The sequence below is a fragment of the Panthera pardus genome, unplaced genomic scaffold (assembly GCF_024362965.1).
Source record: "Panthera pardus isolate Hobbes unplaced genomic scaffold, ASM2436296v1 HiC_scaffold_21, whole genome shotgun sequence".
Lineage (NCBI taxonomy): Eukaryota > Metazoa > Chordata > Mammalia > Carnivora > Felidae > Panthera > Panthera pardus.
Genome location: NW_026526777.1, coordinates 29,556,460 through 29,568,851, shown reverse-complemented (window position 1 = coordinate 29,568,851; position 12,392 = coordinate 29,556,460). Strand labels below are relative to the sequence as shown.

Genomic DNA, 12,392 nt, shown 5'->3' with positions numbered 1-12,392 from the left:
CACCCAGATCACATACTCCATTTCCCTGCCTTCTACCAGCTTCTGCCTCTCTCTTCCCTCCTGCTTCCTCACCCTCCCCCACCTCCCGCCATTGCCGTCCTTTCCTATTAGTTTCCCTCCTTTTCTCTTTCTCATCCCGTAGGAGTTGAAACCTCTGCCCCCAGTTTTGTGCCTGGAACTAATTGGGAGTAAGTTAGATGGCATCATCCTAAATTATAATACTAATGGCCTTTTTCCATGATATTTAAATGATTAAATCCTATAGTATTGCATACACATCATGAACTAAATAGGGATTTTATATGCTGGCATAGGACCCAATAAACATTATTTCTGTTGGGGGAAAAATGCCATTTATATTCCGAACAGAGTAAGTAAGCCTTACTTTTCTTAAAAGCTATATGGAATCTGGACACTACTTGTATTATACCTCTTTGACTTTTTTAAAACTATTTTTTAAGTTTATTTATTTATTTTGAGAGAGAGAGAGAGCATGAGTAGGGGAGGGGCAGAGAGATGGAGAGAGAGAGAGAGAGAGAGAGAGAATGAGAATCCCAAGCAGGCTCTGCACTGTCAGCACAGAGCCCGACGAGGGGCTTGAACCCACTAACCATGAGATTGTGACCTGAGCCGAAACCAAGAGTTGGATGCTCAACCAACTGAGCCACCCAGACGCCACTACCACTTTGTGTTATAATAGCACTTCCCCATGCAATTTCACATATTAACCTCACAACCAGTATTTGTTAAGTGAATGACTGAGTAAATGAAGGAATGAATGTGATTCATTTTTAAATATGTGGATTAATACATATTTTTATCTTAGCACAACACATGTTTTTATTTTCAAATGAATTTTCTTTTTTTTCCCATTGATAGAATCTCTGTGAAATCTATGTGAAATTGACAGTGTCAATTTTACATTACATAGTCTTACTGCAAAGTAGGTATCATCATCATGAAGAATCACTCTGTGACATTATAAACTAGGGAAAGCAGTCTCTATTACCTAGCAGTGAGATTTTTGGCATTCGAACTAGTTGATTTGGCTGGAAATTTAATCATTTCATTCTTGATTTTTATTCCTACAAAAGCAACATTCTTGACCCTGTCCTCTTTTTAGGGATGAGAGAATGACTTGCTCTTCCTTATTGCTATGCGATTGGTAGGAAGTTGCCATGCCTTCCACCTACTTAAGCTAGCTTGCCTAGTGACCCAGATGCTAGCCATGTTTTCTATGATTTATCCAGCTATAGACAGAGCCCATGGTGTTGGATGATATTTCTTACTTTTTGTCCTTGCCCACCTATTCCCAACTTAGATGTTCAATAAAATCTATTTTATGAAACTTTTTTTTTACAACCATCTTCTTGGTAAAATACATACATACGTTGAGGGATACTTGCAGTGTATATTGTTAATGCTGGATGAAAAGTAGCATTCCAAAGCTATTTTCTTTAGATTGTTAAATCTGCTAATGGTGTATTTCTGACTGTTGGATTGGTTGGTGTCCTTAAAAGGAAGGCATTTTAAGTAGTGCCATGTTTTAGGAAAATGTTTTGTTTAAAAAGTTTACTAATGTTATTTTCTGTTTGTTTTTTTCTTCAAGTTGCTCTTTTGCTTCTAATATTCATTTTTATTCTAAAGAGGATGCCTAGTTAAATGTGAATTTCAGATAAACACCAAAAATTTTTTGGTGTAGTTGCATGAACATCTCATATTTTTATTTGCTAAATCTGGCAACCCTACGTAAAAGATCTCTAAAGTTTATAGCCATGACATGAAGCCCAACATTCATTCTCTTAAGGGGTTTGTACAGAGTGCTATGGCAAAATGAGTATAGACAAAGTAGAATAGTTCTGCCACTGATTAAATTCATGACTTTCACCAAGGCACTTGACCTCTCTGGGCCTCATTTTCTTTATCTGCAAAAATTTTAAAGTTGAATTAAATGGCTTCTAAATTCTGTGACTAAAATGATTTTCAAATTTTTCCTTCTCAATATATTAGTAAAAGTAAGGAATTCAAAGCAAAAGGTTAGTGAAAATATTAAGCAGTCGGTTATCATAAAGTTTCATATGTGTATATGTTACTTGTAGTTTTATGATAACTGTGGAATACCTAAGAAGGTTTTCTAGAAGATGTGGGACTTGAACATGGCCTTAGTAGGTTTTATGATATTTGCAAAGGAGGACACTAGGTCATAGGGAATAACATAAGTTACAAGGAAAATGTATATTTAGGAATTGGTAAGTAGACCATTTGGATATTCATGGGTTTATATTCCTAAATTTACAGTAGTAGCTCTATAGAGAGTAAAGTTTGTTTCTCACAGTATTAAAAGATACATGTCTACTCAGTGCAACATTCTTCACTTTTAAAACAGAAATACTGGTGAGATATTTTATAGAAGGGTGGAAATTGGATTAAGGAATTGCCTTTGGAGAAAAGAAATTAACTGAGTTCTAGTTGCTTTTCATTTAAAGGTATAGTCTCAAAATAGACCACACTTTCCCCAGTGAGACAGTAGGTGAATGCTTCTACATCTTTGCTTGATTACCTCAGCGTATGTGAATTTCCACTTTGACCCGAGTTCCTTAGCAATTAAAAACTATGACCAACTTTTAAAATTCTTTTTATTCAAACAGTACTTTAGATACTATTGGAAAGAGATTTTTTAAAATAACATCAACTTTTTAAAAGTTTTGTTAAATCCAGTTGTTTTTGTTGTTTGTTTTTTAAGTAAGCTCTAAAGCTCTGTGTCCAATGTGGGGCTTGAACTCACAACCCCAAGATCAAGAGTCACATGCTTTACTGACTGAGCCAGCCAGGCACCCCAGAAGAAAGAGTCTAAAGTCAAATACATTTGGGAAATGCTGCCTTGTCTGTGCCCCTTTAAAAATGTTACAACCCATTTTAGTACATTGAAGGCCTACATAAGAAGCCTGTTTCTCAAATGTATTTAATCTTTGACCTCTTCTGTGAATGACTTCTATTAACATCCTGTGGAATTACTGTTATTTGCAGCATGCTTTGGGGAACATTGATTTGTAACCTATAATTTTGTAATTGATGAAGTTGCCTATTTCATATATAAATATATAAAACATTTAAAGTTCTAATATAGTACATCATTCTCAGATACATCATTTGATTTGATTCTTAGACTTATTTACCTGGTTTCTTTTTCATACCATTATTTCAGTCAAATAATTTTGAAGACTTCACCTGCCTAAATTAGATCATTTTTAAGGAACTCTACCCCTAAGATTCTATTCTATAATCATAGTTTATTCTTGTGTGGACTTCTGTGGTCAATGCTGATTCTTTCTTTATACCTATTGCCAGTATACTATTTTTCTTTCATAGTCATTTACTTGTGGTTACTGGTAAAGCAACTTCCCAATCTAGAATATGCCTGTGTTGTATTATCAACCTATTTAGTATAGTTAAATGAGGAACTTAGCATTTTAAACATATTTAAAATTCAGAGATGATACCGTGATATTTTTTTCTCCAAGCAATATTTTACAAAGGTGGCTTGCCCTAGAGAGATGTAAATATGAGTTAGGTATGCTAGCACTATGATTTTCATCTTTGCCTAAGAACATTGTAGAACAGATTTCTTTAACAGATATATAGGTGTTGTTGGATACAGACTCAACAAAGATTTGGACTGGTATAGACTTAATATAACATTTTTTTTAATGTTTATTTTTGAGACAGAGAGAGAGAGAGAGAGAGAGGAGAGAGAGATGAGTGTGGGCAGAGGAGGGGCAGAGAGAGAGAGGAGACACAGAATCCAAAGCAGACTTCAGGCTGTCTGCGCAGAGCTTGACATGGAGCTCAAACTCTCGAACTGTGAGATCATGACCTGAGCCGAACTTAGGTGCTTAACTGACTGAGCCACCCGGGTGTCCCCTTAATGTAGCTTTTTAAGAACATTTATTTTGAAATATTTCAGACTTCTGAAAGGTTTCAAGATAGAAAAGAACCCTGTATACTCTTGACCCAGATTCATCAGTCTAACATTTTGCTGCATTAATTTTCTCTATATATTTATGTGTGTGTATACAGGTATGTATGTGTGTATATATATACACACACACACACATATACATCATACACAAACACATATGTATGTAAATGTTTCTGAAACATTTGAAAGAGGGTTGCACACATCATATCCCATTACCCCTTCGTACTTCAAGGTGTATTTCTTAAGAACAAGGCTGTTTGTTTATATAATCAAAGTACAAGTGATTTAATGTTAGTATCATACTTTGATCAGACTTAGAGCCTATATTCCACTTTTGTCACTTGTCCCAGTTGCATTCAATTGTACATTATAATTTTTTTTCAGTACAAGATCATGTCATGTATTTAGTTGTCATATCTATAGTGTTTAAACAGGACTAGTTCTTTAGCTATTCTTTTTTGCTCGTGACCTTGACATTTTTAAAGAAATCCCTCCATTTGTTTTCTTCTGATATTTCCTCATAATTAAGTTGAGGGGTTGTTTTTTTTAGACTGGAATGCTATATAAGTTGTGTCCTTCTCACAGTATTATATCAAGAGGCACATGATACCCATTTGCCCCTACTGGGTGATGTTGATTTTCATTAGTTGGTTAAGATATTGTCTGGTTTCTTAACTTTATGGTTATTATTTTTACTTTTACAGTAAGTAATTTGAGATGACATACTTTGATATTTACATTTGACCCTTGAAAAATGCAGGATCTTAGGGGTGTGCCAACCACCCATGCAGTCAGAAATCTGATTATAACTTTTGACTCCCCAGAAATTTGGCCACTAATAGCCTACTCTTGACTGGAAGCCTTACTGATAACATGAACAGTTCATTAACAAAATATTTTGTATGTTATATGTGTTTTATACTGAATACTTATGATAAAGTAAGCTAGAGAAAAAATGTTATTAAGAAAATCATAAGGAAGAGAAAATACATTTCCAAGATGGTACTGTATTTATTAGAAAAACCCATGTGGAAGTGACCTGTGCAGTTTCAAGCCTGTATTGTTCAAGGTCAACTGTACTAATTTTAATTTGCTCAGTACTACAATATGTATATAATAGTTTCAGAGTCTCTATGTGTATACCAATGTGAAAAAGAAACCCACTAAGGAGTTTAAGATTTGTTTGCAATTCTTTTTTCTTCTTCTTTTTTGGTTTGTTTTACCCTTATAATGCTTTTATATGTTTCCCAGTTTTATTGAGATATAATTGACATATGGCACTGTATATTGGTTAACATCCATCATCTCTTGTAGTACAATATAATTCTTCTTTCTTTAGATTGATAATATATGGTCAAAATACTGTGTTCTGAAGTTGCTTGGGTTATTCCTTTGAAATATATTTGGGTTCATTGGTTTCTGCTTTCATTTAGTTGTAGTGACTTTTTTGCACCATCCTTGTTGATTTAATTTTGTTTTTTTGAATATATAGAACATTATATGATTTCCAAATTATATTAATTCCAAAAGTCAAAACTCGACAAAAGTGATAATCAGAAAGGTATTACTCCCTCCCTGTATCTCTTCTACCTCTTTCCTTCCCCTCACTCCCTGCTAACCCTTGTAGGTAACCAGTTGGTTTATCCTCATTTTTGTTTTTATATATATATATATATATATAAATATATATATTTTTATTTTATATTATATATATATATAAAATTTATATAATATAAATATATATATATTTATATTATAATATAATATATATAAATATATATATATTTATATTATAATATAATATATATAAATATATATATATTTATATTATAATATAATATATATAAATATATATAAATATATATATTTATATTATAAATATATATAATATATATTATTTATATATTTAATATATATTAATAATTAATATATTAATATATATTAATATATTATTATATATTATATATATTATTATATTATATTATATATATTATATATATATACTTTTTATGGTTATCATAACTGCAGTTGCCAAAGACTTCTGGTTAAATGACAGATTAAAATATATATTATATATATTATATAATATATATTATAATATATATTAATATATATTAATATATATTAATAATAAATAATATAATATATATTTATATATATTATATATAAAATATAAATATAATATAAATAAATATATATATATAAAATATAAATATATATTTATATATATATATATAAATCACAGTATTATATATTGTTTTATATATAGGTAACAGATATATAACAGATATATATACTGTTTTATATATATATATATATGTGTATATATATATATATATAAAAAATATGTTTTTTCTCCTCTAACAAAATATATTTAATCTTTTGCAATTTGTGTTGTTCATTAACAGTATATCCTGGAAATTACTCCATACAGTCCCTAGATACCTTCCTCATCCTTTTTTTGCAGCAGCACAGTACTCTGTTGTGTGTATGTACCATAGTTTATTCTACCACTTTCCTATGGGCATTTAAGTGTTTTCTAGTATCTTGCAATTACAAATAATACTACAAAGAATAATGTCCTTCTGTATTCTTGGATTTTCAGGGTAAATACCCTAGGACTTGGATTGCTAGATTGGAAGGTAAATGCATTTGTAGTCTTGGTAGCTAGTGCCAAAGTCTCCAAGGGGTTTGTACCATTTTACACTCCTGTTGGCAGTGCAGCATAGCTCTCAGACCTACAAAAGAGAAGACATTTCGGTCTCACGAGTCGTGAGGTGACAGGTCACAGCTCTGACTAACTCCTTAAAGAATTCCAACTTTGTGAGGTCTCCAGGAAAGGCCCGGTCAAACCAGCATCCTCCCAAAGTGGCTTGAGAACACCTAGAAGAAGTTCAGGAATTATCCCAAATCCCAGAGAGGTTATAGATACCCAGAGGATGACATAGAGCTATTTGGGGAGTATTAATGGCAAGTCCTAAAACAACTAACCAGAATTTACGATGAGTCATACATATGTGTGTTGAAGACAGTGCAAAGGAATGCTGGAAATGGGAACTATTCCAGAAAATCTGAACTGCCCCCGTTGGCCCCTGTCATCAGTAAGGACTTAATAAAAATAAGAAATTTTTCACTTGTCTGTGGCCTTTTAAAATGTTTTGGTCTCATAATTACATCTTAAAACAGGATTTGAAGTTGCTGTTTGCCTAGTTCTCTGAAAAGTAAAAGGAGGGGAAGTTGCTATTCACTTCAGAAATACAGTTGTCCTTCAGCAAGAAAATTTTGCTGTATATTTGAACTTATTGAAGTATGAGTTTACAACCATGAATAGCATAGATATTTATTTGTTCTTTTAGTATATTTACTTTTTTTTTTAGTCATATTTCCTTCAAATAGCCAATCTATATGGTTTTCCTATTCCCTTGAATAGGATTGCTATCACTAAATTAGGTCAGTGGAGAGGTGCGAAGAAGGCCAGAGCACTCTGAATTAGTGAAAAGTCACATTGAATATTTTACAAGATATATGGAGTAACTTGAACCTTCACACCTCTCCTGTTTTGAATAATTGGCAATAAATTGCTTTTTATCAGTTTCCATATAATGGATTTTTCTAGTCTCAAAAAGAAGAAAACCCGTTTTTGAAGTTTCTGTTATCCGTTGGAATCCTGACACATTCTCAGTGGCTTCCTTCTTTTTGCTTCTGCTCTTATACTTTTTATGGTTATCATAACTGCAGTTGCCAAAGACTTCTGGTTAAATGACAGATTAAAATATATGCAACAAAATTGTTAAGGTTATTCTTCCTGATGCAATAAGAAAAACTTACTGGACATGTTCTCTCTTTATGGAAAGTTGGAATTTTTCTGAGTCTTGAGATGACATTTTTTCTGATTCTTGAAGTTCTTGAAAATACTTTATTCATATTATTTTCCAAATAGTCTTATTTTTACAGTTAATTTTATGTAGGAAAAACTTTTTTTTTTTAATTTTATTTTTAAGTAATCTCTACATCTAGTGTGGGGCCTGAACTCACAATCCCGAGATCAAGAGTCACACTGACTGAGCCAGCCAGGAGCCCCTGTAGGATAAACTTTCTACATAAAAGTTGAATATGAATTTTAATTCAGACCCCATTTAGTTTGGTTCATTCAACAAATGTTTATTCAGGGCTGTTAGAAATTGTGCTAGGAAATACAGAGTTAAACAATCACAAATTATTAATTCATATTAACTGAAATTATGAGTTTATTGTATTTATCATTTTGAAGAAATAAAATTATATTCTTTGGGATACCTCCAGATAGTAAAATTAATAACATTTATATTCTCTTTATGTAAGTAGCTACTTGCCCTAGAGACTCTGTAAAAATCTTAGTAAGAATTGCCAACTAGTCTTCCGTCCATTAATTAAATGAAATTGTCATATAGTTGAAAGAAATTATTATGTTTTTCAAGTCTGCAATGCGGTTTGCTTTATTCGTATATTTACTGATACAGTCTTCTTTTCCCTTGGGAAAGAAACACTGCCTGATCAGACTTGCTCTACTAATGTTTAAGAATGATAATGATTGCAAATCTAGCTCTAGAATCTTTCTACTTCCCTTTTTGTGATACAGTTTTATTTTTTATTTTTATTTTATTTTTAATGTTTATTTACTGAGAGAGAGAGAGAGAGAGAGAGAGAGAGAGAGAGAAGAAGAAGAAGAAGAAGAAGGAGGAGGAGGAGGAGGAGGAGGAGGAGGAGGAGAGAGAATCCCAAGCAGACTCTGCACTGTCAGTACAGAGGCTGATGCAGGGCTCAAACTCATGAACTGTGAGATCATGACCTAAGCCAAAATCAGAAGTCAGATGCTTAACTGACTGAGCCACCCACGTGCCCCTGGATTTATTTTTTAATATGATGTGTGATTCTAGAACTCAGAAATAAAATTCTTTGCTGCCAAAGTATACAGAATATCCTGAATATCTGAAAAATGAATTTTTGTATTGGGAGAGGAGATGAGGGGAGGAGAAGGTGGAGGTCTTTATTAGTAGGAACCTGTATATTTAAAGTATTAATTAACATTTAAAAAATACTATGAGAACTATAACTTGGAACTCCACTTTCAGAAACTTTACTGTCACTTGTTAATTAAAAACCATTCTGATGAATTTTCCCTTTACCTTTTGCTTTCCCTTTTTTCCCTGCTGCTTCCTCTGAAGTCTCCTTCCAAATGGTTTTGGAAACTGGTTCCAGTAAGTTTGCCCAACTACTTCAACTTGCTCTCCAGAAGTGTAATTACAGAATGGTATTGTTTGTGTCTTGCTGGTATAATCATTTCCTATAATTCTGTTAGTTGCTGCATAGAGATTGGATTTTATGGTATTTGATCATAATGTAAAATAAAGAGATAAAAAAAACTGGCCAAAATTTGGATTAGAAGCTTTAAAAATAGTTTAAGGTAACCATTATTTTGCTAGTCCTACTGATATTTACAGACTGTCGGTAAATAGGTGTAAAAAAAATGTATGGATAGAGATTCTCATTAGTTTTAATAACTTTAGGAGAAAAGTGAGTATGAATTGTATATGTAAATTTTTTGTATTTTAAAATATTTTTGAAGGAATCATTTCCTTTCAGCCTGAGTTGTAGGGTACATTTTTTGTTTGATAAAAAGTGACATATTCCCTGTGGTCGTACCAGTATTGGACCTAAACTGTATTCAGTTCTGATTTGACCTGAAGGGTGATTCTTTCAGGATTAAATCTGGGTGGATAGACCACGTAAGAAGTATTTTATGCCCTCAGAAATAAAAATATAACTTAGAAATACAATATAATGTTGAAAGAGAAAATATGATGCCCTTTTAAATGCTAAATTTCTCAGTTGGTAGAAAGAATACAGAATGTCTCCATGCAGTAACTTTATAAAGCCATATAGTAAGATAAAGTGCAAAAGACTATAATTCTCATGAACTGCAAATGGGAGTTGTACAGGACTTGAGGATTAAGTTGATTTACCTGACACATCTTCTAGGATATAAGCTGCAGGAAAATGTTTTAGCATACCACTCATAAATCCCTGATAGTCTATTCTAAACCATTGGCATTTAGTGCTAAAGCCTCACAAGGCTTTGTGTGTGTGCCTTGTACAGAAGTGCTACTTGGCAGCAAGCAGTAGGACAAGTTACACAATTCAGTTCTTTGTTTCATGACCCTGAGTGCTCGACTCAGTCCGGTTCAGACTGTAGGCTGAAAACAAGCTACTCCTAGAGATCTGGGAAGTTTGGGAATGAGCCCAGCCAGTTTGGAGGATTTCTGAGAGGGAGACTATTTTGTTTCTAGCTGGCCAGAGAAAGGGGTGTAAGGATCTGGAACTGTGGCTTACTTACCAAATGTGAGGAGGGTAGCCTAAGGCTAGAAGATGCTACTGGTTGATTTCTTCTTTCTTTCTCTCCTCTCCCTTCGCCTCCTCTCTCCTCTTTTTTCATGGTTGAATTTTAAACTGTCTACTAGCAGCAAAGTAAGGGAGTTTTCTAAGGATATTAAAATCAATAATCCATTGAAGAATTTATATAATGCATGTATGTAAATTTTTTCTGAATATAGGTACTCTGAGTTTGGAACATACCATTCAGTGTGGATGCCTGGTGTGCACTGATTAAAAAGAACAAGCTCTCTGAAAATCTTCAAAAGGAAAAAAATGTTCCATGAATCTTGGGTAGACAGAAATAGGAATAAATAATTCTTCATTAATGCATATACTTTGCTGAGGGATATCACTTCACCACCTAATAGTAAATATTCTTTTTTAGTAAATTATTTTTCTGTTCTTATTCTCACAAAAGTATTTTATTTCATAATTATATTTGAATTATAAAATGTAGAGATGACCAGTTCAGATGGAGTTAGAAGAAAAATTAGTTTTGGTTACTTTTTAAAAAACTTAAAATGTCAGTAACCAATATAATCATACGTTTTCCTAATAAAACACTTCAGTATGCATCTTCCTTAAGTCATCAGCATTATTCTCTTGGCTTTAGGAGAGCTAATAGCTAGTAGCAGGCCAGCCTTTAGTTGTTGCTGGCTATGTGCCCAGCAGTGTGCATGGCACTTTACGGGCGTCACCTTACTTCATCCTTCAGTGATCCTGTGAAATAGGTATTATTATTAACCCCATTTTACCTATGGGGAAACTGAGAAATGAGAGTTTAAATGATTTGTCCAAGATCACAGAGCCAGTAAATGTCAGAAACAGGATTTGAACCTAGGTCATCTGACTCAAGGGCTTGTTCTTGTCACCACTGAGTTCTACAGCACATCTCGGTTTTTAGAAAACTCTTGTAAAGTTGTGTCTGGTCACACCAGGCAGTCTTTGGAAAACAAAGATTTCTTCTGTTTTTCTGAGGGGGAACAGAAATCCTTACATTTGCTCTGTCCTTGAAGAAAACCTCACTTGGGAGGGTTTTTTCAGTTCCACAGTTACTACACTTCATTTATGTTATCTTAACATTCAGATACCAAGCCAGAATATCTTGGTGATATTCCAGTTCCTCAAAGTGATATTTCTTATTGCCAAATTTCCTGTAGGAATAGTATCATATTCTTAGACCTGCTCCCCAATTTTGAAAATTCTTACAATTCTGCTCAAGTGGCACTCTTGCTCTTCCCATAAAATAACTTGTGGTCTAAATTCTAGCATTAAAATAAATGCATTTTATTATCTGCAAAAGGACAGAACTGACAATTTGGATACAAAGTGTTCAGAATCTATTTTGTGATGCTTTTATATTTAAATGTTTAGGCTAAATGTCATTTCATATAAATTGGCAACATCATGTTATATTAAGTACTTTGGAACTATAATGCTGTTGCTCTGTATTTTACTTTGGTAATATTTGGTATTATTTAGAAAAGAAGGATGTTGGTGAGTAGTTTTTATTTCTCTTGATTTGTATTACTGATATAATCTACAATACTGGTTTTTTTTCCTGTATGTTGGCTGCTAGTTACTTATTTTCATCTCTCTCTTTTTTTTTTTTTTTATTGTAGGCTCGTTATAGGAAGGAGCAAACATTGCTCAAGCAATTGCCTTGCATTCCATTGGTAGAAAATTTGTTGAAAGATGGTACAGATGGCTGTGCTTTAGCTGCTCTTATTCATTTTTATTGTCCCGGTGTGGTCAGATTAGAGGGTAAGTGTTCCAGTGAAATATTGCTGGACTACAGAAAGATGGTAACAGGTATTAAGACAACAGTAGCAGTATTTAGTAAGTAATGAAGGCTCTTTAAAGAACCTTCTTACGTATCATCCTGAGGAAGATAGTTGAGTAGGGGTGGTAGTGCTAAGTCTTTTTGTGGAGTGACCACTATGTTTGTATGAGTCTGTAAACCAGATTCCACGTAATTGGGTGTTTGTTCTAAGCCACTAGT

At 33.0% G+C, this 12,392-nt stretch overlaps 1 protein-coding gene across 8 annotated transcripts in view; it reads left to right on the top strand.

Moving 5' to 3' along the window:
• CAMSAP2 (calmodulin regulated spectrin associated protein family member 2) overlaps positions 1-12,392 on the top strand; it is a 112,138-nt gene that overhangs the window by 72,978 nt on the left and 26,768 nt on the right. For 5 of the 8 annotated variants that reach the window (XM_019430971.2, XM_019430940.2, XM_019430931.2 and 2 more), the window contains 2 exons: positions 9,184-9,216; positions 12,013-12,154. In XM_019430971.2, the coding sequence (XP_019286516.1) occupies positions 9,184-9,216; positions 12,013-12,154 (175 nt within the window). The remainder of the gene's footprint in view (positions 1-9,183; positions 9,217-12,012; positions 12,155-12,392) is intronic. The other 3 variants (XM_019430965.2, XM_019430956.2, XM_019430947.2) reach the window with 1 other exon arrangement.